This window comes from Talpa europaea (assembly GCF_964194135.1).
Source record: "Talpa europaea genome assembly, chromosome: 10".
Classification (NCBI taxonomy): Eukaryota; Metazoa; Chordata; class Mammalia; order Eulipotyphla; family Talpidae; genus Talpa; species Talpa europaea.
In genome coordinates, this window is record NC_140077.1 from 18,473,325 (window position 1) to 18,498,705 (window position 25,381).

At 36.5% G+C, this 25,381-nt stretch overlaps 1 protein-coding gene across 1 annotated transcript; it reads left to right on the plus strand.

The window, feature by feature from the left end:
• Positions 1-1,592: 1,592 nt before the first annotated feature.
• Positions 1,593-24,204, plus strand: PCGF6 (polycomb group ring finger 6; the record flags this gene model as incomplete). Its single annotated transcript, XM_084245179.1, has 10 exons — positions 1,593-1,949; positions 2,644-2,743; positions 2,834-2,930; positions 3,726-3,781; positions 3,881-3,940; positions 4,823-4,931; positions 9,138-9,165; positions 16,824-16,922; positions 21,634-21,720; positions 24,148-24,204. 10 exons carry the CDS (start codon positions 1,593-1,595, stop codon positions 24,202-24,204), a joined length of 1,050 nt encoding a protein of 349 aa, XP_084101305.1.
• Between the last annotated feature and the right edge of the window lie 1,177 nt (positions 24,205-25,381).

The window sequence follows — 25,381 nt, forward strand, 5'->3', positions numbered from 1 at the left end:
TGGCTGCAGACAGCTTCATAGGTTGCCTCTTAACCCCTGCGCCTCCAAGGAGACCCCTATTGTTGTTTTTTTTAATAGCAAAGGATGCAGAGCAAAAGCAGCAGGCAAAAGATCTATAGACTGGCTAAATACAGGCTTCTGTGTCTTTTCCATCCAGGATCATACAGGAAATGTTTTCTCTCAAACATCAAACTGCAGACACATATACCAAGGATTCTTATCTGTGTTTTGGGATCCAAGTCTTCCTGGGGTGGAAGGTGGGGGACTGGTCATATGGGAGGAATATCCTGCTGCACAGTTAACCTGGCAACCCAAACTGAGGACTTCAACAATGAAACCAAGTGCAGGCAAATCATCAATCTGGTTGTTTGTACAAAATAATCTGACAAGTAGGGACAGCATGGTCCATTGCTCCAGGTGTACACAACAAAATCATCAATCACTGACATAAAAAAATTCTGAGAACCATATTCCCAGAGGTTGGCCAAGGGTCAGTTATGTTTCTAGATTCCCTTAAAGAAAGGAAGGAAGAAGCAACAGAAATGATATTTAACTCTTTCCTCACAAAATGACTAAACAATTTTCCTTAGCATCTTTATGAAAAAGGCTATCTTTCCCCCAGTGAGTTGAAATGCTTCCTTTATTATGTACTGAAGTTTCATATGTGCTTGTATTAATTTCTGAATTTTCTATTTCTGTCATGCCTGCTTATTCATGCAGTAGTATGCATAATTTTAAAAATATATTTTTTTTTATGCATACACAAGATGGGGTGTAAGCCAGAGGTGCGGGGGTGGAGGAGTGAGTGGATTCACCAGAGACAGAATGGGGAGCAGAACAGGCAGACTGACTGAAATACACTGCTGAGGGAAGCACCAAGTAAGACAGGAGAGGCCTGCTATGCCACATGTGTTAGCTCCCTGGCCAGGGATCTAACTCTTGCTGCAGTGGCTGTGGACAGCTTCATAATGCTGAGACTCTACCTCTGGTGAATCCTCAACCCCCACTCACCTCTGGGCTACACCCCAGTTCTTCTACGCAAAACAAAACAAAACACACACACAACGGGTGAAGAGGACCAAGAAGTACAAATTTCCAGTTATAAAATAATTAAGTCATGGGGATGTAGGACACAGAATGGGATCCATAGGCAAGAGGATGGTATCGCAAATTCAAAAAATTGCGAATAGATGGGAAATAGACTTACTGTGGTGATCATTTCACCCTGTACATAAATACCAATCATTATGTTGGGTATCTAGAACTAGTATAAAGTTACAGGTCAATTATACTTCAATTTAAAAGAAAAATAATAATAAATACCATAAATACAAAAAAGACCGTGAAGAGCGCATCACCCTTTCAAAGGGAAAACAGAGTGAGAGTCCTCCAAGATGCCCCCAGCGAGCCGGGCCTGTATACCTAAGCAGCTCAACCTTCACCCCTCCTAAGGTGAGGGGCAATGAACCACATTTCCCAGAGGGCCCTGCGCGCCTGCGGCGCCTGCGCACTGGCGGCTTGGGCTGGCTGGCTGAACTCCCGCGCTACCCGGCCGCCTGGTCTCGCCTCGCGTCTGCCGAGGTGTGGAGGCTATGGAGGGAGCCCCGGGGGTGATCACGGGCAACGCGGGCGCTTCCAAGGCCGAGGAAGTAGCCATGCCGCCCCCGCCCCCGACCTCCCCTCCCGCCCTCACCCCGGCGCCCTCCGAGAGCGAGGAGGGTCCGCCGCCCTTGCCTGAGGCGGGGGCTCCGGGCTGCTCGGGCTCCCGGCCCCCTGAGCTGGAGCCGGAGCGCAGCCTGAGCCGCTTGAGGGGCCGCTTCGAGGACGAGGATGAGGAGTTGGAAGAGGATGAGGAGCTGGAGGAGGAAGAGGAAGAGGAGGAAGAGGAGATGAGCCACTTCTCACTGAGGCTGGAGGGGGGGCGGCCCGACTCCGAGGACGAGGAGGAGGTATTTACAGCCCTGCCCGACCCCCTCGACCCCCTCGGGCTGAGGGGCCTCGGGTGCGAAGGCCCGGCCCGGCCCCCAGCTCGCGGCCGCAGCTTTGGGCTCTTGAGTCGACTCCCCCTCCCTACCCCGCTGGCCGCAGAGTGTGGTGGGGACTGGCCTTTGCTCCCCACCCGACTCCTGGCTCACTTACTTTGTGAGGTTCTTGAAGATCACAGGCTCTCGACTCACTCGTTCAGTCAGTAATTACTGAGCCTACTACGTGCCGCGGGTACAGTGACCCTGCTTTGCAGGAGCTTCCAGTTGGACGGAAACGGTCACTTTCTACAAGGTTCCCCCCCCCAAATCCCCCAGAAATCTCTAATCTGACTTTTTAAAACGCATAATTCATCAAGTTAGGTAATACACTTAGTATTAATTTATTAACCACAAATATTTGGAAACTTTGCCCATTTTGTAATTTATAAAGATGACCCTCATTAGGTAAAAGAATGAGACTTTAATTTAAAGAAAACATTGGTTTACATTGTGTTATTGTAACTTTCAGCAGCGTTTGAAAGGGTTAGAGGTACTGTAATTTGTTTCCGTGTTGCAGAGTAAGTTACACATTGTTTAAAATGAAGTTTTGGGTGTAACGGTTTAAGAACTTCAGAAGGCAAAGATTTGTATTGTAAAATTATTTCCATTGCATTTGCAGCGCCTGATTAATCTCTCAGAGCTGACCCCATACATCCTGTGTTCGATTTGCAAAGGTTACTTAATAGATGCAACGACCATTACAGAATGTCTTCATACCTGTAAGCATATGGTTCACATTTCTATATAATATATTCAGTTTTTGAGATCTCTAATAAGCATCCTAACTTAACCATTTTCTTATTCAACAGTTTGTAAAAGCTGCATTGTAAGACATTTTTACTATAGCAACAGATGTCCAAAATGCAACATAGTAGTACATCAGACACAACCTCTTTATAATATAAGGTAAGAGGAATAACTAAGTAAAAATTATATTTTAAATATACTTTTTATTAAACCTTGAAGTTTTGCAGCTGGGAATAAATTCTTGATACATCTCAAAATTAGAAGAAAAGGAAATACATTCTTTTTTAAAAAATGCGTAGAGAGCACTTACTATGTACCAGGCACTGTGATATCAGCTGGGAACTGAAAAAAGGCACAGACCTCTTTTTCTTGAGGATTTTATTTCCCATCACTCAAGTTAATGAGGCTAGTTTAGGTTTGTCATTTTCAGTGTATTTAGAATTATATTTTCTATAAGTAATATCTGGAACACCTGGTCTCTTTAGAAAAGCCTATTATACATCATTGTAACTTATTAATCAAGATTTCAGTTGATGTTCAGTTTCCTAAGGTAAGGAAAGTGCTATAAGTGGATTGCTTTCATTCATTCAGTAAATAGTATTATGTTTTTACTGTCTTCATAGAAGAATACTTTGCAGATGATATGCAGTCTCTGCCGTTAAGCTCTCATAAGGGAATAAGATCAATACAATTTGATCATCAATACAATAAGATCAATACAAACTATTCAAGAGTCTATAATTACTTAAAATTATGAATACATATAATTACTAAAGGTTCTCTTAGGTGAGTTATATCTTAGGAGTCATGAGGGCACCTACAAGTAACTCACCTCTGAGAAAGAAGATATTCACTCCTAAGAGAAAATAATTACCTGCAAATAACATCAATCACTCTGTGCCAAAATGCATTTTTCTGAATTCTGAGGCATTCTCCATCCTTTCCTTTTATTAGGTTGGACCGACAGTTACAAGACATAGTGTACAAATTAGTGATCAATCTAGAGGAAAGTAAGTTTTTTTTATTACATAGTTGTGATCCCACAGTCTCTGCTGACTCTACTAGTTACATTTTAAGTGTAATTTAGTCTGTGTTTTATCATTTTTTAGGAGAAAAAAAGCAAATGCATGATTTCTATAAAGAAAGAGGTCTAGAAGTACCTAAACCTGGTAAGTTTGGGTGTATATCATGATGTATTTGTAGATTAAAGAATTCTAACTTAAATTAATTCCCTTTGAGTTCTTTCTGATGATAGCTGTTTTTGTAATGATCAAAGAGAAATATTTTGAAGGTTTTGATATAATTCAATTTAATTATAGGAATTAAAGAGTACAGACTATGGGGCTAGAGTGAATTTCATCCTAGCTCTGCCACTTTATCAGCTATATGACTTTGGCAAATTGATTTAGTGTCTCAGTTTCTTTGTCTATAAAAAAGGGATAGGGAAAGTACTTTATAAAGTTATAAGGGTACATTGACTGATACAAAGCACTTAAAACAGTGTCTGGAACATAGTAACTGTTTCAACATTAGTTTTTATGGTGATGATAATGTCACAGATTTGTATTTAAATCCTGGTTCTTCCATTTACTTTATGGATACTTTAAGCAAATTGCCCGAGTTTACTGAACTGTTACCTCTGTTTCTTTACATCTTTAAAAAAAAAAGTAGCAACACCTTTACCATGGAATTATAGTAAGAACTAAATGAGATGATACATGTAAATTTCTATGCATTGAGCCCTATTATAGAGTAATGCTTGTTAAGGGTTATCTACAGTTGTCACTGCTATGATTAACCCTCTGTGTGGCCCTGTGACAATCCAGCCACACATATTCGCCTTCCATTGTAAAGTAGTCCCCAAGCTTGCTGACTGTTTTTCATTGGCCTTGATGGATTAGATTAGCTGATGTTATTAAAGAAAGAGAGATTGAGTGCTTTATGATTTTGTAAATATTTGACAGTTAAAATATGTGTGTAATTATTTTTCAAAGATCTCAATTTATGAAATTTTTGTTCTAACTCCCCTTTTTTGTTTGACTATCAAATAGCTGTTCCACAGCCAGTCCCTTCAAGCAAAGGAAGATCTAAGAAAGTCTTAGAATCAGTGTTTCGTATTCCCCCTGAACTTGATATGTCTTTATTACTAGAATTCATTGGGTGAGTACCTCTTAACCTTAAAATAAAAACTTTATAATGTTCTGACAGTTATGAAATCATCCTGAACTCAGGTAAACTGAAGTTTTCTTGATATCCTTGAAAATCAGTTATGAAATATTTAAGACTTATAAAAAGGTCTAAATAGTTGTACAGTAATTTGTAGCACCATCATCTGGTTTAAGGAATAAACCATGTTAATTTAGGAAAAGCCTTTGGCCACTTCTTCCTGTTACTTCCCCTTCCCTTAGGATTAATAGTGATTGTCATTTTCATTCATTTTTTTAAAAATATTATATGTGTCTCTAAGCAATATGTGGAAGTGGTTTTGTCCATTAAAAAAAAATTTGTGGCATCAAACTGTTTTTTAACTTAATTTTTCACTCAACATTGTCTGATTCATTTATGTTGAAATATGTAACTCTGGTTCATTTTCTCCATTGCCTCTGAGCCTCTTAGATATACCCTGCTTTATCTCTTCTTGTTCTGTGAAATATTTAGGTTGTTTCTAGTTTTTCTTGCTGTTATAAACAATGTTGTTTCAAACATTTTACATCCATTTCTCCTTATATATATGTGAGATAGTTCTCTAAGAAGGTAGACTTGTTGAATCATAGGATATGTTCATCCTTAACTTTATTGGATTTTGCCTAAATGTTTTCCTAAGTAGTTGGGCATCTTTCCATAAATTGCTTCTTTCAAACACTGTACCATATAGTGTACCCCATTATGCTGCAAATAGACTGTCATGGTAACAGAGTTGGCATGTATAAGTTGTAGTTTCCAAGATACTTACATAGTTCACAGAATAAATAAAATGTCTTGGAAAATCTAGATTTTTCAATTTATGTCATAGATAGCTATTTTACTATTCAGTCATTTTTTTTTTATAATTCTAGGTTGCCAATATCATTTGCTTAGTATGTAGCTTATATGAATTCTGTTTATTTCTGTGTAATCTTCCTATGTTCCCAAATGGGTATTAAGAATCCCTAAGAAGTGAGAAACTTTTTTATGCCTTCATAAAGCCCTCAGATAATGAAATAAAGATCTCTTTGGAGGAGGGCCTCCCTAGTGGCACAGGGGTTAAAGTCTCAGCTCTAGCAAGCTGTCCCCAGCCACTGCAGCATGAGTTCAATCCCCGGCCAGGGAGGTAACCCACATGGTGCAGCAGACCTCTCCTGTCTCACCTGCTGCTCCCCTCAGCAGTGTATATCAGTAGATCTGCCACTTCTGCTCCCCACTCTGTCTTTGGTCAGTCCTCTCACCCCCACCCCTTCGCCACCTCTGGTCTATACCCCAGTTCTTGTATGCATAAATAAATAAAACTAAATCTTTAAAAAAAAAAATCTCTTTGGAGGAATGAGAAGAAACCGTGTAATATTAAACTTGAAACTAGCCATTTCTGTTACTAAAGAATGTGATCTAGCTTAAATGTCCAGAAGGGAACTACTTAAAAGATGGCATATAGAACTTGATTATGTGCTAGGATAAGTACTAATATTGAACACTCTCCAAGATGTCATAAGTGAAAATAGCAAGATGAAGAAGCCCAACTTTTCATTGTATTTGAATTTTTACTTTGTAACCTGATTTTTAAAGTCTAGTTAGCATTTCTGTTGCCATAAAAGTCAGATTAATAGAAGCAACCCTTAAGGCAGAACAAATGGCAGAAAAGATTTAACCTAGGTGGACAAGTATAAGGGTAAACTTGGTTTAATTGGTGATCTTGATTGAATTGGAAGAGGGAAAAACTGAGGTAGGGCCAGCCTGTCACCAGTGAATTTTCAACCATAAGAAATTAGAATTTGGGGCCTCCCTGGTGGCACAAGGGGTTAAGCATCAGCACTGTGAAGCAATCTGCAGCTACTGCAGCACAAGTTTGATCCCTAGCCAAAGAGGTGACCCACATGGTGCAGCAGATCTCTCCTGTCTCACCCACTGCTCCCCTCAGCAGTGTATTTCAGTAGATCCACCTGTTCTGCTCCCCATTCTGTCTCTGGTGAATCCTCTCAACCCTCCTGCACCTCTGGCCTGTACCCCAGTTCTTGTATGCATAAATAAATAAATCTTTTTTTTTAAAAAAAGAAATTTGACATGAGGTTTCTCCCTAAATTGCATGTTTTGTGATCTGAAAAGAGTCTTTTACTATTTCTTTTTTTTCAGTTTCTCTGTGTAAAGTAGAAAGTTAAAGAAAGAATGACTCAGACAGTATAGTGTGTATAGAAACCATAGGCTGTTTAGGCAGGATAGTGTGCATTCGAAGTCTAATTCACACTTTGTAGCCCTTGAGCTGTGACTTAATTTCTCTGATAATCAGATTTTTTATTTCTAAATTGGGGATTTTAATAGTAAACAGCAGAATTTTAAGAATCAACAGATGTTGGACCTGCCTGGTGGCCTAGGGGTTAAGTCTGAGCGCTATCACCACTACAGCCAGGGAGTTAACCCACATATGACACAGCAGACCACCTCTGTCTTGCCCACTGTTCCCCATGGCAGTGTATTTCAGTAAATCTGGCTGCTCTGCTCCACACTCTGTCTCTGTGAATCCTCAAACCCCCTTTACGTCTGGCCTGTAATCCAATTCTTCTGTGCAAAAGTAAAGGCTTTTTAAAAAAGAATCAACATGTTACTCTTAACATGTCTAAACTATTATCGATATGTAAATATTGAAATAAATATAGGATCATTCAAATATAAAGGTTTAAGCAGTCTGTGGTTCTATCATGTATACAACATTTGCCTAAAAAGAAGATGACTCACATTGTGAATGAGACAAGTGTGATAGAGCAGAAATTTGATGCTCAGTGGTATGTAGTAAACCAGGGAGGTGATACTCCACTGTATGCTGTACTGGTCAAACTAGAGTACTGGGTACTACCTTTTAAGTGAGTTGTTGGTAAACTGAGGTGTAACTGGAATGGTAAAAGGTTTGAAAATCATGTTACATGTGCTAGGGGAAGGAACAGAAATATTTAGTCTGAAGATGAGAATCATTATGTTAAGTGAATAATTTCAAATAGTTAGAATTGGAAAATGAACCAAAAGGCAAAACTAGAACCAGCAGGTATAAGTTACAGGGAGAAATATATTTGATTCTGTACAAGCAAGCAATTTCTAACAAAGTTGTCCACAAATGGAGTGGACACCCTTATCACTTAGGAAACTCTTTATCTCTTCTGATATTCAAGCAGAAGTCAGATGCCCATATCTCATATATTCTATAGAGACTGTTCATGTAAAGAGTAGAATATTTTATAACTCTTAAGATTGTATTATAAACTTAGAATTATATTTATAATATGTATGCATAAATTTATATTTTATGTTAATGTAATTTAGTGTATATTGTGTAAATATATTTATAATCTAATTTATATATTTTACTCTGTTTCTATATTATATTTGTATTATAGGAACACTCTGGAGGTGATGCAATTGTCTATCTTGACACAACATAATAGAGAAGAATGAACATGGGCTTTGATGCTAGGCACACCTGAGTTTGAATCCCAGCTTTATAACTTACTAGTTCTTGACTTTAAATAAAGTTATTAAGCTTAATTTTCTTCATTTGTAGAATGGGGATATTGCAGGGCTATTGTGAGGACGAAATTAGAAAAATGAATAGTATCTAAAGATCTAATATAGTGCCTGGTACATAGTAGATGCTCAACAAGTTAGTACCCCTGGTCTCCCTTATTACATAAAAGCAGTTGGTTTAATAAGGAAATCTCTTGTACTTCTGGGTGAAAGATAAACTGAGTAACTTATACCCAAGTGATTATGCAACATGCTACAAGTAAAACCACAGGAAATATAACAGTATTCTTGAAAAAATCTATCTTGTACTATGGAAGAATAAAACACTTAAATTATATTAGAAAGGGGAAGTTGCTAAATCTAGGAGAAATCTACATATTAAGAATAAACTTTTATATGTCAATTATACATCAACTCAAAAAAAGGGGGATATACTTTTAAATCATGAAAGTAAGTATACAAAGTAGTATGAAATACTGCCTTTGCCTTACCAGTAGGTGGCAGAAATGGCAATGAATTACATTCGTTTTTTTTTCATAAAGGGTTAGGTGACCATGTTTTAAAATTAAATTTATATTCCTCATATATTTATATTATTTTCCTGTTATTGTATGATTAAACATAAAAAGTACTTTATTGATTAATTTTGCTCTCATTTTTCAGTGCTAATGAAGGCACGGGACATTTTAAGGTATTTTATTTTTATTTTTTATTTATTTCACAAGAAGACTCGGTAGCACACAAATTTGCCAAGTTAGCAATCATATGGAGATTGTCTTCAACGACAATAAAGAGTGTTTTATAAATAAAAGTTGTTGGAATATGAAATCAATTCTTTATTGTTCTCTTATAATAGGTTTATAAAGAAGATCTAAGTAGGAATTTGTTATAAATTAGAACAGTGGTCTTAGAAGAAATAAGTGATTCTCTAAATTCTAAAGCCAAGTGATTTATTAATTTGGTAATAAAGATTTTAAAGCATTTTTTGGCATAGCTGGCATTTAAAGTTAAGTATGAGCTAAAATTTTATTTACACATTATATTTTTAGCTCAGTAACCTACTCTGACTTCTTACTTCGTCATTTACTGAACTTTTAGAGGTAAAAATGCACTCCTTCGGAACGTATTTAAGTTCAGAGTTGTCTTAAAGATCCCACTGTCACAGGTGCCACTGAACACAGTGTTGGTCCTAGAGTATGAGTCACTCTAAAAAGGTAGCTTTTTTAAGTGGGGTAAATCAGACCTTACAGTTACTTGAGATTGTAGACATATAAGATATAGGTGACTTTGATCCATTTAGGTTTTTGGTGACTGTCAAATCTATACTGAAATTTGGGTGAATTATACCTGGTAGTTACACTGTTTTGTTTTGTGAATATACTGACTTTGTGATGTGAAATAAAACGTAGGAATAGATGAGTACTTCTCTAGATGGATTGTGTTAATAGATGTTTCCCAGAGATCATTGTGGGGGAGGGAATGCAGTGTTCAGTAAATCTGAATCTCTTCTGTGTTTTAAAATATCAAACTAATGGTTGATTAGTTTTAGGAAGTTCTTTCATCATAATGTGGTTGGTGAGAAAGTGATAGATACATTTCTATATGTATAGAACATTTATATAGAGTATATAACCTTTCTATAGCGTATGTATTACATATGCTAAGAGTTCCCTGAAGGTATCTGTCAAGTGACCTATAGTAGATAAACAAGCCAACCGAGTGTAAAAACTTCATGAAAAAAGAACTGGAAATTAAATTGAAACATTATTACTTCCACAACAGCATATAAGCACTAGAATATTTATATGTTCTGATCCTCACACATCCAAAAGGTAAGATGACAATACCACCAATGAACTGTTCTTGCCAAAACAAACAAAAATGAAACTGATCATGCCCTTAAATTTAAATACTAATTTATAGGAACTGTAGAGGACAAAGGAACACTTTAAATGACACTGTAGGAATAATAAACCAAATCTAGACAGAGGAAAACTAGAGACAACTAATTCTATTTCTTCAGCAAATAAAAGGGGAGAAGGTGAAGAAAGAATGTATAGATAGAACATATTGAATAAAAGAGACTCAAGGGATATGTCAACTAATTACAGTGTCTAAAGTCAAATCCAATGGATTTGATTTGAAAATAAGCTGTTAAGAATTTATGAGAAAATACCTCCAAATTGGAAAACATTCCAGATATCCATCAACTGATGAGTTCTTGACCAAAAAAAAAAAAGGAATGCATGTATAACTGATATATATATGATATTGATAGGCCTTGAAAACATGCTAAGTGAAAGAAGCCAGTCACAAAAGAGCACACATTGTATGATTCCATATGTATGAAATATCTAAAACAAGTTTTTATAGAAGCAAAATAAATTGCCAGAAGCTCAAAGAAAGGAAATTGGGAGTAAGAACTAGTCGTTGACATACGGCTTCTTTTTGGGTGATTAAAATGTTCTGAAATTAGATTGTTGTGATGCTTGTACAACTTTATAAATATACTAGAACTATTGAGTTATACACTTTACAATGGTAAATTTAATGATGTGAATTTTGAAAGTATCTAAACCAGGATCCAATAGAAAATTTGAATAGGAGAATTTATAATTTACTTGGTATATACATTTTAGGGCTACAAAAATGTACCCGGTAAAAAATAATATATGCATACATTAGAACTTTAGTTTGAGTTTACTGTGATGATTTTTTTTTCATGAAATCTTTTATATTTTCTTAGCCCTAAAAATATTGAAATCATTTTCTATTAGATAAAACATAATTGAGACAGCTGGTGAAATTTGAATATTTACTAGATTTTTTTCATATGAAAGAATGTTAAAGTGTGATAATAGTATTATTTTTAAAAATGTTCTTTTAGAGATGTATACTGAAATATTTACAAATGAGTATGTCTGAGAGTTGCTTCAGAACAAATCTGGGAAATGAGGGCAAGGGCGTATAATAGTAGGGTTAGGACATGGGTGGGGTATATTTAAAACAAGATTGACCTTAAATTGATAAAACTATATAATAGGTATATTGGAAATTATTATGCTATTCTCTCATAGTTTTGAGACATTGTAATGTTTAATACAGATTGCAGTTAATTTGCGGTATTTATGCGGTATTTATGTTTGTAAGAAGAGACAAATGGTCCTATTAAGTCTGCATTTAGAGAGTTTTTAATTTCCTAAAATTATCTTTTATACTTTCTCAGTTAACATATCTGCAGTCTTATTGTTTAATTCTGTAGTTATAATGGAATTTAATATATAGCCTTTGATATAGATCACTATTTTCTATTACTTAAAGAGTTTTTATACCTTATCTTTGAGTTCAGATATGCATGTGTGACTAGGATGATGGCTGGTTGTTAAACCTTTTACCATGTAGATCTGTGGCATGAAAATCTTAAGCTTTATTTGTTATATTCAACTTAAAAGCATTTCACAAACTAGTAATTTAGTCCAGAAAAATTTTCCCAGGAGTTATTTTATTTACTTTTAATTATTTTAAAAATAAAATATTTTAGCATACTAAAAAATAGACCGAATAATACTCACGTATCCATCATCCAGCATGACCAGTTAACTATTAGCCCATTTAATTTCCTATCTACCTCCATCCACTTAACCTTGTTTCTAGTGTTATTCTGAAACAAAAACCCAGCATTTTACCACTTCATCTGTAAATATTTCAGTACCATTAAAAGATGAGTCTTAGTGACCACACATCCTACCAAAAAATAAATTAGAAAAATGTTAGTGTCATGAAAGATTAAAAATAAAACAGCAGGGCCTCCATAGTGGCACCAGGGGTTAAGCACAGCACTATGAAACTGTCTGCAGCCTCTACAGCACAAGTTTGACCCCGCCCACCAGGGAGATACCCACATTGTGCTGCAGGCCCCTCTTGTCTCACCCACTGCTCCCCTCAGCAGTGTATTTCAGTCATTCTGCCTGTTCTGTTCCCCACTCTGTCTCTGGTGAATCCTCTCACCCCCCCCACCTCTGGCCTGTACCCCAATTCTTGTATGCATAAATAAATAAATCTTTCAAAAAATAAAATAAAAATAGAATGGCAGAACTGTTCCAGAGACATGTCAGCAAAATGCTTTGTGATCTTCATTAGATCCTGGATTGAACTAAAAACATTTTATATAAAGGACGTTAGAACAATTGAAGAAATTAGAGCTTAGACCTATGTATATAATTATGTAATTGCTAAGTTTCCTGAGTACTTTATAAATTTCCTAATAATTATATTGTACCTATATAGGAGAATGTCTTTATTCTGAGAAGAAAACTGCTGATGTTTTGGGGGATGAAATGTCTCACGCCTGCAAATAACTCCAATGATTCCAGAAAATATACATATATACATGCAAATATACATTGAAAGAGATAAATATAGCAATATATGAGCAGTTCATAAACTAGGGAAAGATCTAGATGCACATTGTACTATTCTTACAGCTTTGTAAGTTTGTCAGTTTTCAAAAGAATGATGACTAGTAAATGAAAATTAATTTGTTATCAATTATCTAGTTACTAGTATTCAAATTTTAAGTTGTCTCAATTGGAGTATTATTTTTTTGTTGTTGTTGTTTTTAAAATAAAACCCTATGAGTTAGGATCTATGAAGTTCATTCATTATATTGGTTGATAGGTCTTTAAATCTGTAGGTTTTTCCATTTCTTATTTTCTTACAATTTATTATTGACAAAACTGACTCATCTAGATGTTGGATCTTTGTGGTATAATTTAACATGTTCTTTTGTTTCCTATCTTTCCCATAAATTGGTAGTTAAATATTAATGTAAGTACCGATTAGACAGGTTGACTTGATAGAAGCAAGAACAAGTCATAGGTGGTGGTATTTTGTCCATCTGGAGACACATTGTATCTGGTTATTTGTGTCTCTTTGTTATGTTAGCAGACATTGGTGATCAATATCTAAGACTACTGATTTAGTAGTAGTTGAAAAATGATGCTATCATTCCTTCTTTCTGAAGTTGAAATGCTTCCATAAGAGAAACTTCCCTTTATTTATTTGGTTAACCAGTGGTAGAGTTAACAGTGGAGGCAGGATAAGTGCTTGATCCTTTCTCCACACTTAACAAGGTCAAAATAATAAGTTGACTCATTAATGTACTCCAGTTATGACCAATTAGGTTTTGTTGTTTTTATTTTTAGTATGAACTCATCAATTTGAATGTATTTGTAGTTTAAGTCCATTTCATTTATTATCCTTATTGATCTTCAAATTGTCCTATCATATTCTACAATAGCCTCCTTGCCATTTGATGTGAAAAGACATTACATGCTCAATTTATACATTTCTTGCCTCAGATATAGAATCAGTCATTTCTTCAAGGTGTCTTAGTTCTGTTTGGTGGTACTTCAAAAATCACACTCTAGTTGTTAGGGGTTCACTTTGCTACTGGGTTGGTGAACTTCTTTAGCCCTTTTCAGCTGACAGAGGTAAGAATTTTTTTCTAGTTACGAGTTCACAGCATCTTTTTAGAAGACATTTATAATGATATGCATTACTGACAGCCAGAAAATAACTGAATGTCATTTTTAGTCTCCCTGCAGATCTTATATTAGTTGATTATCTCAAGTTTCATATTAAATTGGCAGGAAAGATTACAGTTTTTAGTTTCAAAGTATAATTCTTCAGAATTTATTTGCAGATGGTAGAAAGCTAGTAGGTGTAGCAGAAAAACTGTGTTGATCATCTGTTTGAGAGCTGTTTTGGTAGCCTTAAGCAAAAAAATAACAACTAAAGGAAATTCTTATTAAAAAACTGGATTTGAATTATGTGGGGAAAAGCATCCTGTTAACTTATAAACCTGGGGTATTTGGACTAAGGTTTTTTTCTTTCAGATATAATTGTGTCCTAGGTGATCTAAAAAGTACTGTATTAATAACCTTAGCTGAGTTGAATCAATTTTAACAAATGTGGGGTGAGGTACTTACTAAGAATTTACAAATGAGGGATATTGGACTGTTTACTTTGATGCCTGAAGTCTGCTATTGAGATTGGTAAGCCCAGGAAATTACATTCAGAAGTGCACTAGTTGGCAGACATCTAGCTAGGCATCTAGCTAGGCATCTAGCTAGACATCCAGAATAGCAGCCTCTTGAAACTCCTGGTATTCTCTGATAATCAAGTAGCACTACTAGAAATGAGATGTCTTGGGAACTCCAACTGGGGCACTCACTGCTTTATCTCCTTGTTAGAGAGACTGCCCTAGCTTTGTGAGATGATTCCTAGTCTGCATTAAAAGAATTTCTAGATTATATCAATGTCCCATAATGACAGCTATAACTTCTATAAGAGTTCTTTCATATAAAGAGCAAAATGATCATGGTACAGTAGTAACTAAGTGCTTACTATGTGTCAGGAATTGTTAATGGTGCTTTTCATACATTAACTTGCTTTCCTTGTGATAATTAGGTGAGTTAGGTGCCATTATTATCTCTGTTGTACATATGGGGACATGGAAACATTGAAAAATTCAGCAGCTTACCCAAATACTTGCAAGTTGAAAATGGCAGAATCAGGATTTGAACTCAGGCTGTCTCTATCTGGAATATTAATACTGTTGTTTGCAATACTTATTTGCAATACTTCTAATAACAGGTCTATAGTCAGGAAATGTCTTAAGAAACCAAACTAAGGATAAGAAAGCTGAGCTCTATTTTAAGGAACAAACATGTGACTATCTTGTATAGGTCCTGTTGGTCGCCATTCTGAGCTCCTTCTCTGCAGTGCTAGAAAAAAATTGCTGTAATTTTCTTTAAAGGTTCCCTTTCAGTTCTGATTACCTCAGCTTTTCATTTGCATTAGATAGTAGTATCATTAAAATTGACTCAGGGCATCCCTGGTGGTGTAGGGGTTAAGTCTCAGTGCTTTCACATCATTATCTTACAGCCTGAGTTTGATCCCTAGCCAGGGAGCAAACCCACATATGGTGCAGCAGACCTCTCCTGTCTTGCCTGCTGTTCCCCTTAGCAGTGTATTTCAGTATATCCGCCTGTTCTGCTCCCTGCTCTGTCCCTGTTGAATCCTTCCCTACCCCCTTCCCCTGCACCTCAGGCCTATACTCCAGTTCTTCTATGTATAAATAAATAAAATAATTTTTTTTTAAAAATTGCCTCATAGAGAGAGTGGGTGGGTAAGTATTAGTTTCCTTTATTAAACCCTATGGTCTCACCTTTCACTTCAGACCATTGAAACAATCATATCCCAGCCAGGTGTTAAATCTTTTTACTTTCTACTTTAAAAAGTCTTTATTATAGAAATTTTAAACTTGTACAAAAGTAAATAGAAGAGTAAACTGAACCCTCACTTACCTATCATTAAAATTTAATACCTATGAGTTCATGGCCAATCTAATTTCATATATTCCTTCACAACTTTCTTTCCCATATAATTTTTTTTAAAGATTTATTTATTTGTTTGTTTGTTTATTTATTTATTTATACAAGTACAGTCAGAAGCGCAGGAGGGTAAGAATTCACCAGAGCCAGAGCAGGGAGCAGAACAGATAGACCGGCAAAATACACTGCTGAGGGGAGCAGCGGGCGGCAGGAGAGGTCTGCGTGCCATGTGGGACCCTCACCAGGTGGCCGGGCATTGAACCGGCGTTGCAGAGGCTGCGGGGAGCTTCGCAACCCAGTGCTCAACCTCTGTGCCACCGGGGAGGCCCTCCCATATAATTTTGCAGCAAATCCCAGACTAGGTATAACTTTATTAGCAAATAATTAAGTTTGTTTTTAAAAGGTGGGTACTTTTTACAAAAATAATCGTACTACAGTTTTTAAAATTAATGGTAATTCCTTAAACATCCATGTACTGTTTATTTACTAGTTTGTCTTATGAAAAGTTTATAGACAAAGTCAGGATCCAAATAACATCCATACATTGCAAGTTATTGATATCTCTTATTTATAACACTTGTATGCTTTTTAGTCTAGCATTTCCTCTTCCATCCTTTTTTTTTCTTACAGTTTTTGTTGTTGAAGAAACTGGGGTTGTTTTAGATATTTAATCTTGGATGTTCTCTCTCTGCCAATAAATTTTACTCTAGGTTTTATTTTTTGTGGTGTTAAAATAAGAAAATAAACTTTTCTATTTAAAAAATTGTTTATAGACCTTTCAAAGAAGGGAAGCTAAGCAGAAATTCTACTTTTCTTCTTTAATAGGTGAATTAACTCAAATTTCATAGTATTTTAATAGTCTATTGAATCATATTTACTACAAAATTTAAGGATTATGCATATCATGTATATTTAATCTAAAAGGATTTTTATCTATTCTATATTTTTGTAGCCATTGGAAAAGAAGTTTGTCCGAGTTTCTGGAGAAGCAACTATTGGGCATGTAGAAAAATTCCTCAGAAGGAAAATGGGCCTTGATCCAGCTTGCCAGGTAGAGTGCATGTGTATAAAAGATCAGTTAAGTTGTGAGGTTGCTGTTAGCATTTAAAGAAAGAGCCATCTCTAGGATTTCATGCAATGGCATTTTATGATATTATAGACATACTAAATGCTAGTTGAATATTGGTACATAGTGATTCCCACTTTCAACTTTAGTCATATTTGACTTACTGTCTGTTTCCTGTCACTGGTGACCTTCTGTTGGTATCAGAGAAAAGTTGAGAATATGAGAACTTTAAAAAGCATCTAGAGGGCCTCCCTGGTGGCGCAAGGGGTTAAGACGCAACTTATAAAGCTGTCCGCAGCCTCTGCAGCACAAGTTCAATCCCGGCCGGCCAGGGAGCAACCCACATGGCACAGCAGATCTCTCCTGACTCACCCGCTGCTCCCCTCAGCATTGCTCCCCTCAGACTGACTGTATTTCAGTCAGTCTCCCTGTTCTGTTCCCTACTCTGTCTCTGGTGAATCCTCTCACCCACTGTACCTCTGGCCTGTACCTCAGCTCTTGTATGCATAAATAAATAAATCTTAAGAAAAAAATAAAAAGCATCTAGAACTTCAGGTCCAGCTCTTTCTTTCTTGGTAGTAGAGAAAAGAAAATATTAAGAATGGGACAGATAATTATATATGCAGATCCATTAATTTTGACTAAAATTGTTTAAGCGTTCTAAACCTAAGAGAGAGGTAAACAAGGGTTACTTCTAATATGAACAAAACATGGAACTAGTTAACCATTAACCAAAACAAAATTCTTGGTAAGCCCAGTCACTCGAACCTATTATGCTGACATTCTATGAATCAGCAATCTCAAATAGCAAGTGTGTGGTGTGTGCTTTATTTATAGATAGATATGTGACTTTCATATATGGTTATTTACCAGCAGAATGGAGTTATTACTAGGAGACTTATAAACTATGTTTAAAGTTACTTGTGGCAGATTAAAATAAAAAAGGAAGCTAGTTCTGAAAGATTGGAAAACACAGATCATGTGTTTTTAAAAGAGAGTTGAATTAATTCAAAATTCGGAAACCAGTAATTATCTGAATAGCTACCCCAGTGCCTCTGGATTATCATAGTTGATTTACTGGTATTTTGAATTGGTATTTATTATTGTATTTTGTGTCATAAATAGTTAATCCATTGTTTTATCTTCAGATCCTATTTTACTTTTTTTTTAATATTTATTTATTTATGCCTGTTTTGGGGGCAGAACAGGCAGATCTACTGAAATACACTGCTGAGGCAAGACAGGAGAGTTCTGCTGTGCCATGTGGGTCACCTCCCTGGCTGGGAATCGAACTGGTGCTACAGTGGCTGTGGAGAGCTACATAGTGCTTCATCTTAACCCCTGTGCCACCAGGGAGGCTCCCTATTTTACTTTTATAAGATTTAGAAAATACCCATCACAGTGAACACTAAAAATTCTTTATATAAAAGATAATATTAGATTTTGTTGTTAATCCTACCATAATTAATTCTATCTTAAAAGGCAGGGTTTTTTATATTATTATTGCTTATTTGGTATATGACCTTGACCCAACTGTTGTTCCCAAGTCTTTTTAAAAAGAAATTCCAATACATCACTTGATGTCTCCCCACCATTCATTGATTTTTTTTTTCCCCCACTGTTGCTAAATTGAGCAAATATGTACTTCACCTTATGAGTACTAAGATAAGAGAGAGAATTCATGCCATCAGGGGACTTAGGATTTTGTGGGAAAGATATACAAGTAAACAACTAAATGGCAACAGGACATGGTAAGTGCAACATGAGTACAAGAATGAATGATTTAACTCTGAAGGGGTCAAAGAATAGATTTGAAGAATGGATAGGGATTTGCCAGAAGGATGAAGAAGAAACGAAATTTCTAGTAAATAAATATATTAACACTAACTCACTCATTGAAAAATTCTATCTTGTAAGCTTTACTATGATCCTACTTTTAAAAAGAAATGGGTTTTTCCTCTTTCAAAGACTGCCTTCACATTCTGATTTCTGCTCTGAGATCCAGAAATATTATAGTATCCTTTAAGACTTGATATTCCAATAGGTAGAGGGTTGTTCAGAAAAGAGTTAATGAAACTGACCTGAAATTACTATCTTTAGAAGGGCCTACTTATAAAGTTGGCTGGCCCTTGCCTAGCTTGCACAGAGTTCCCTACACTAATATAAACATTTCCCTGTTAGGTTTGGTTTTTTTTTTTTTTTTTTTTTTTTTTAAGATTTATTCATTTATGTATACAAGAGCTGGGGTACAGGCCAGAGGTGTGGGGGATGAGAGAATTCACCAGAGACAGAGTGGGGAACAGAACAGTTAGACTGACTGAAGAACACTGCTGAGGGGAGCAGCAGGCAAGTCAGGAGAGATCTGCTGCGCCATGTGGGTTGCTCTCTGGCCGGCCGGCAGATCGAACTTGTGCTGCAGTGGCTGCGGACAGCTGCATAGGTTGTGTCTTAATCCCTTGCGCCACCAGGGAGGCCCTCCCTGTTAGGTCTTACTGTGTGCAGACTGTACCTGCTTTTCTTTTGGGCATCTGGAACTTAGTAGTTTCTAGGCAGAGAATGACAACATGACCAGCCCTTAATAAAAACCCTATGCTGAACCTCCAGCAAGCCTTCCTAGGCACCAAAGTTGCACTTGGTTGCATTTCCACCGCTAGAGGGAGGAGTACTCTGGATGTATCTCTTCCTGGACTGGTCAAAGCATAGGAAGCCCGTACATGGATTTCTCCAGCCTCTAAGTCTTCTTCTCTTAGCCATCTAGCTTTGTATCCTTGCTGTTTCCCTGTAATAAGTTACAACTATAATCAATCTGAGTTTTTTTGAGTCCTTCTGTCAACTAATGAAATGTGGGTCATGTTTGTGGCACCCTTAGAGATGTGACTCATTGATTCAAATAATTTATGAAATATTTACAGACAGGTAGTTTTTAAAAATCAACATGTAATTTAAATCAATTTTATTTTTAAAAGATATTCATGGTATAATAAGGGATGTTTGTCATTGTAGAATAATATACATGGCATAGTCCCATTTTTATAGAAACAAAACCCATACACACATACTATATAGGACTACACATCAAATTATCGGTAACTGGCCAACCTCTCAAGGGTAAGTAAGATTAAGTCAAAAAAGAAAAATATACTAACCAAGGCCATTAATGTATAAAATGTGGTGAAGCCCACTAAGAGTGTTAACCTCTGGATTTCAGAATATTTAATAAAAACATAATAATAGTTTCCAAATACTTTATTTTTTCATCCAAGTTCTGTGCCCAAGGTCTATTTTTGCTTTTAAGTCATTTTATAAATGAATTTTGCTTTGCCAATTTAAAAACTGGTAAGTGTAAAACACAAAGTTTGTTACTAATTAGAAACTATGTAACATCAAGAGAGAGCACAGGAGTTGGCAAACTATGACCCATGGGTCAGATCAAACTTGGCACCTCAGTTCCCTTATGTGTACTTGAAATTAGTATTAGCCTTTCCATTGTTGAAAAATGAGATATTCCTTTAACAGAAATTATTCAAATAACTGAAAATTGTCTTTTTAAGCATATATCTCTTTAGTCATCGCCATGGAATTTTTTAAAAGCATTTTCCTGGGGGCCTCCCCGGTGGCGCAGCGGTTGAGTGCTGGGTTGCGAAGCTGCCCGCAGCCTCTGCAGCGCCGGTTCAATCCCCGGCTGCTCCCCAGCCACCAGAAGAGGTTCCCACATGGCGTGCAGACCTCTCCTGCCGCCCGCTGCTCCCCTCTGCAGTGTACTTCGGTCCTTCTGCCTTCTCTGCTCCCCGCTCTGGCTCTGGTGAATTCTCTCACCCTCCCGCGCTTCTGACTGTACCCAGTGCTTGTATAAATAAATAAAAATAAATCTTTAAAAAAAAAAGTCTTATTAAAAAAGAAAAGGCATTTTCCTGGGCCTCCCTGGTGGCACAGGGCTTAAAATGTCAGCTCTATCAAGCTATCCCAGCCACTGTGGCATAAATTCAACCCGAGACCTCTCCTGTCTTGCCTGCTGCTTCCCTCAGTGGTGTATTTCAGTAGATCCACCTGTTCTGGCTCCCCACTCTGTCTCCCCTCTTCTGCACCTCTGACCTACACCCCAGTTCTTGTATGCATAAATAAAATATTTAAAAAAATTTTTCTGGCGCCTTATGCTGATATATCAAATGTAATTTCACTTGTTCTCAGATATATATTTTTTAAAGATTTATTTATTTTTATACAAGAATTGGGATACAGGTCAGAGATGCGGGGAATGAGAGGATTCACCTGATGGAGTGGGGAACAGAACTGGCCAATGGACCGAAGTACACTGCTGAGGGGAGCAGCGGGCTAGACAGGAGAGGTCTGTGCCGCCATGTGGGTTTCTCCCTGACCGGCCGGGAATCAAACTCGTGCTGCAGAGGCTGCAGATTGCTTCATATGTTGCGTCTTAATCACTGCACCACCAGGGAGGCCCTGTTCTCAGATATTCAAGGGAATAATTTCGAATCTCACATTCCCTGTTGTGTCCTTTAGTGCTCTTTCCATTTTACTTTATTTACTACTGTAAAAAGTTTTCTAAAATCTTTCTTGCGTGTTTAATAAATGTAAAATAAAATAGCAAAGGACTAGTATGAAAATGGTTTTTTCTTTTTTCTCATGGTTTTTTGAAGCGGGAAAGCAATCTGATAGTCTTATTCTTACCTGTCTATAGGTAGATATCATCTGTGGTGATCACTTGTTGGAGCGCTATCAAACTCTAAGAGAAATTCGACGTGCAATAGGTGATGCAGCAATGCAGGTAGGTCTTACTTTATCATTCCTAGTCCTAACAGGAAAGTTACTTAATGAAAAAAAAAAAAGGTCCGTGTTATCAATAAAATTATAAGAAATAATTTCTCAAAACTTACCTGGACTATAAATAATTAGAGCTAATATTTAGAGTGCTTACTGTATTGTTGGGTACCATTCCCAATGGTTTATGTGGATTAACTTTTTTTATTACTCATAATTCTATACAATGGTATTCTTTTTTTTTTTTTTTAAGATTTATTTATTTATTTATATAAGCACTGGGTACAGTCAGAAGTGCAGGAGGGTGAGAGAATTCACCAGAGCCAGAGCAGGGAGCAGAACAGGCAGAAGGACCGAAGTACACTGCTGAGGGGAGCAGCGGGTGGCAGGAGAGGTCTGCGCGCCATGTGGGTCCCTCACCCAGTGGCCAGGGAGCAGCCAGGAATCGAACCAGTGCTGCAGAGGCTGCGGGCAGCTTCGCAACCCAGCGCTCAACCGCTGCGCCACCAGGGAAGCCCTACATTGGTATTCTTTTATCTACCATTTTAAAGACAAGGAAACAGAGGTACAGAAAGGACATGTAACTTGCCTACAGTGAATTAGTGGGTGAGACAGGGCTCAAATACAAAGGCATTTTGATTCTAGAGCCCTTGCTCTTTTTTTTCTGTCTGGCATTATATTAGTTTTGAAGACTGTTGGCTGACTATCTGCAAAGACCTTTCTTTAAGAAAAATTTACAGATGTTTATTAGACTTCAGAGATTCACTTACTACTTCTTGCTCAATAGATAAGAAGCTAAAGGCAACTCTTTTCATGTTTTAATTACTTTGTAATGTGAAATCTTCTAGTCAGGATAAATGAAAAGCAAGATAGGATCTACAATTTAATGAAGAGAAAAAGTGGGATCATTGAAAATGTATCACTGAACCTAGAGTGACACATTGTTTTAAGAGCTATATGACTCAGAAGCTTATGGTGTAATAAAGAGTTGATGATCTCTCAGCCTGAATAAATTTTTGTTTGTTAGAAATTTAATTTTTAAAAAATTTATTTATGCAAACAAGAGCTGGGGTGTAGGCCAGAAGTATGGGGGGTGAGAGGACTCACCAGAGACAGAGTGGGGAGCAGAACAGGCAGATCTACTGAAATACACCTCTGAGGGGAACAGTGGGTAAGTCAGGAGAGGTCCACTGCACCATGTAGGGCAGCTCTCTGGCCGGGAATCGGGGATCGAACTCGTGCTGCAGTGGCTGCGGGCCCCAGTATATGATTCTTTAGAAAAATAACTATTAGGGGCCTCCCTGGTGGCGCAAGGGGTTAAGACAGAACCTGTGAAGCTATCCGCAGCCACTGCAACACTAGTTCAATCCCTCCGCCCGCCAGGTAGCAACCCATATGGCGCAGTAGACCTCTTCTGACTCGCCCTCACCTGCTGATCCCCTCAGCAGCGTACTTCGTCCAATCTGCCTGTTCTGTTTCCCACTCTGTCTCTGGTGAATCCTCTCACCCCCCACACCTCTGGCCTGTACCCCAGCTCTTGTATGCATAAATAAATAAATCTTTAAAAAAAATAGCTATTAGAATCCTTTGTCCATTAAAAAAATTGTTTTTTTTTTTTAATGATCGAGTTGTAAGAGTTCTTTATGTATTTTAAATAGTAGTCCCTTATCAGATCCATGATTTGTAAAAATTTTCTTCCATTCAATGGGTTGTCTTTTTACTTTTTTCATGGTGACTTTTGGAGCACAAAAGTGTTTAATTTTAATGAAGTCCAATTTATCTATTTTTCCCTTTGCTCCTTTTATTTTTGATATAGTTAAGAAACCATTGTCCAATCCAAGATCATAAATATTTATACCTATATTTACCAAAGATTAATTTTGCTTGTTCTATAATGTCATATAAGTAGAATCAGAGAACGTGTACTCTTGTGTCTGGCATCTTTCACTTAGTATAATTACTATTCACAGTGATGACTCTGGATACCAAAGAAAAGTTAAATTATAATGAGTAGTCTTTAAGGAGTGTGATATATTTTAGGCTTTTGTTAAATGTTTAAGAGTTCCAAAGTTTTCTAGTGAACTACATTTACATGGAAATAAATGTTTCATCTCTTATCAGATCCATGGTTTTTTTGTTTTTTTTTTTCAAGGGAATCCCAATGCTTGCATGGTTAACTATTTAGCTATAAATAACTTATATGGATACATGGTAGTTTCAGAATGGTTTCCTGAAAGTCATTAAAAAGGCACATTGACAGGGGGTGTTTAGTGAAGGGGTGAATGAATAAGCAAGTTTGTTTAGTTTGGACCCTTTGCTTCTTTAAATGAGTGAATTTCACATTAGTGGGAGGTTATGAAAAATATACCAGTTTTGACTTGATTATCTACACAATTAGCTTTAAATAATTGCAAAATACTCTTTTCTCTTTCAGGATGGTCTGCTGGTCCTTCATTATGGCCTTGTGGTTTCTCCTCTGAAAATCACTTGAGAATTTGATAAGCATTATAAGGAGATTTTTGCAGGATTGCATCTTACCAAAGATTTCCATGAAATGTGTAGTTGCTACCACTTTGTGCTGTACAAGACACACTTTATCTACTTTTAGCACCAGGCACCATAGCATTTATAAGTGAAACTTGGAATGATGGAATGCATCTGTTTTACTAGAGACTATATATAAAAAGCATCCATAGCTCAGGGGAAACTTTCAAAGCAGTGAATTTTTAAATTTCTTGTGATTTCAAAAACCTTGACATTGATTTTGCTTCCTCATATTTGAGGTAAATCGGTTGCTGTTTTCATCATTGAGCCATATCCTTTCCAAGCTGGTGGTTTGGATTCAGCTCTCTGGAATGATGCCATTTGGGTAGTCACCTATGAGGGGGAAAATATGCTTTTGAACTGAAGAAGCAACGCCAGTCTTTGTTAAACTACAGGATGGATCTTTCAGACAAGGACCAAAACTATTTACACTTTTATATGTTGATATCATATTTTGAACTTGAATCTTTTTTTATACCAGCAACACTACTACAGAGATGTTATTCAGTTGTAAAAGGAATGAATTATTATGTCTCCTGTTGGGTTTATGGCCCATCCGATAAGCCTTCAGTGTAAGAAAGACTTCTTTAACATATCTTACAAGGGGTGCTTCTTTGCAACATTATTCTTTGAATGTTTAATTGACAGTCATTTTATTTGAGCATACAATGTGATTGTCAATACCTTAAAATGGCACTACTTCTGAAAGTAATAGAAAAATTTGAGACATTTACAGAATACTTATTATTTCCTCTGTAAGAGAGCTTAATGTTTATATTCCCCTTACTTTGTCTCTGGGATAAAGAATTATAAGTGTTTGAGAACTCACTTGCATGCAAAGATTTCAGTTTTAAACATTATTTTGCCTAAAGTTGGCATTGTGATGCTTTCTAAAAGATATATTTTGTAGACTAATTTTACTTTCAAATTTCCAAACCTGCATAGAAGCAATTACAACTGGACAAGAATTGGCAATTGTTTTGTAAAGAATTTGTGAATTATGTATTAATCTCAACATTTAATACAAATTTTTAATAAAATTTTATTTTAACCTATTTTGAAATGTTTGTGTTTATTGTGGATTTATCGAAAAGTAACCAAAAACCTTTGAGACAAGATACTCA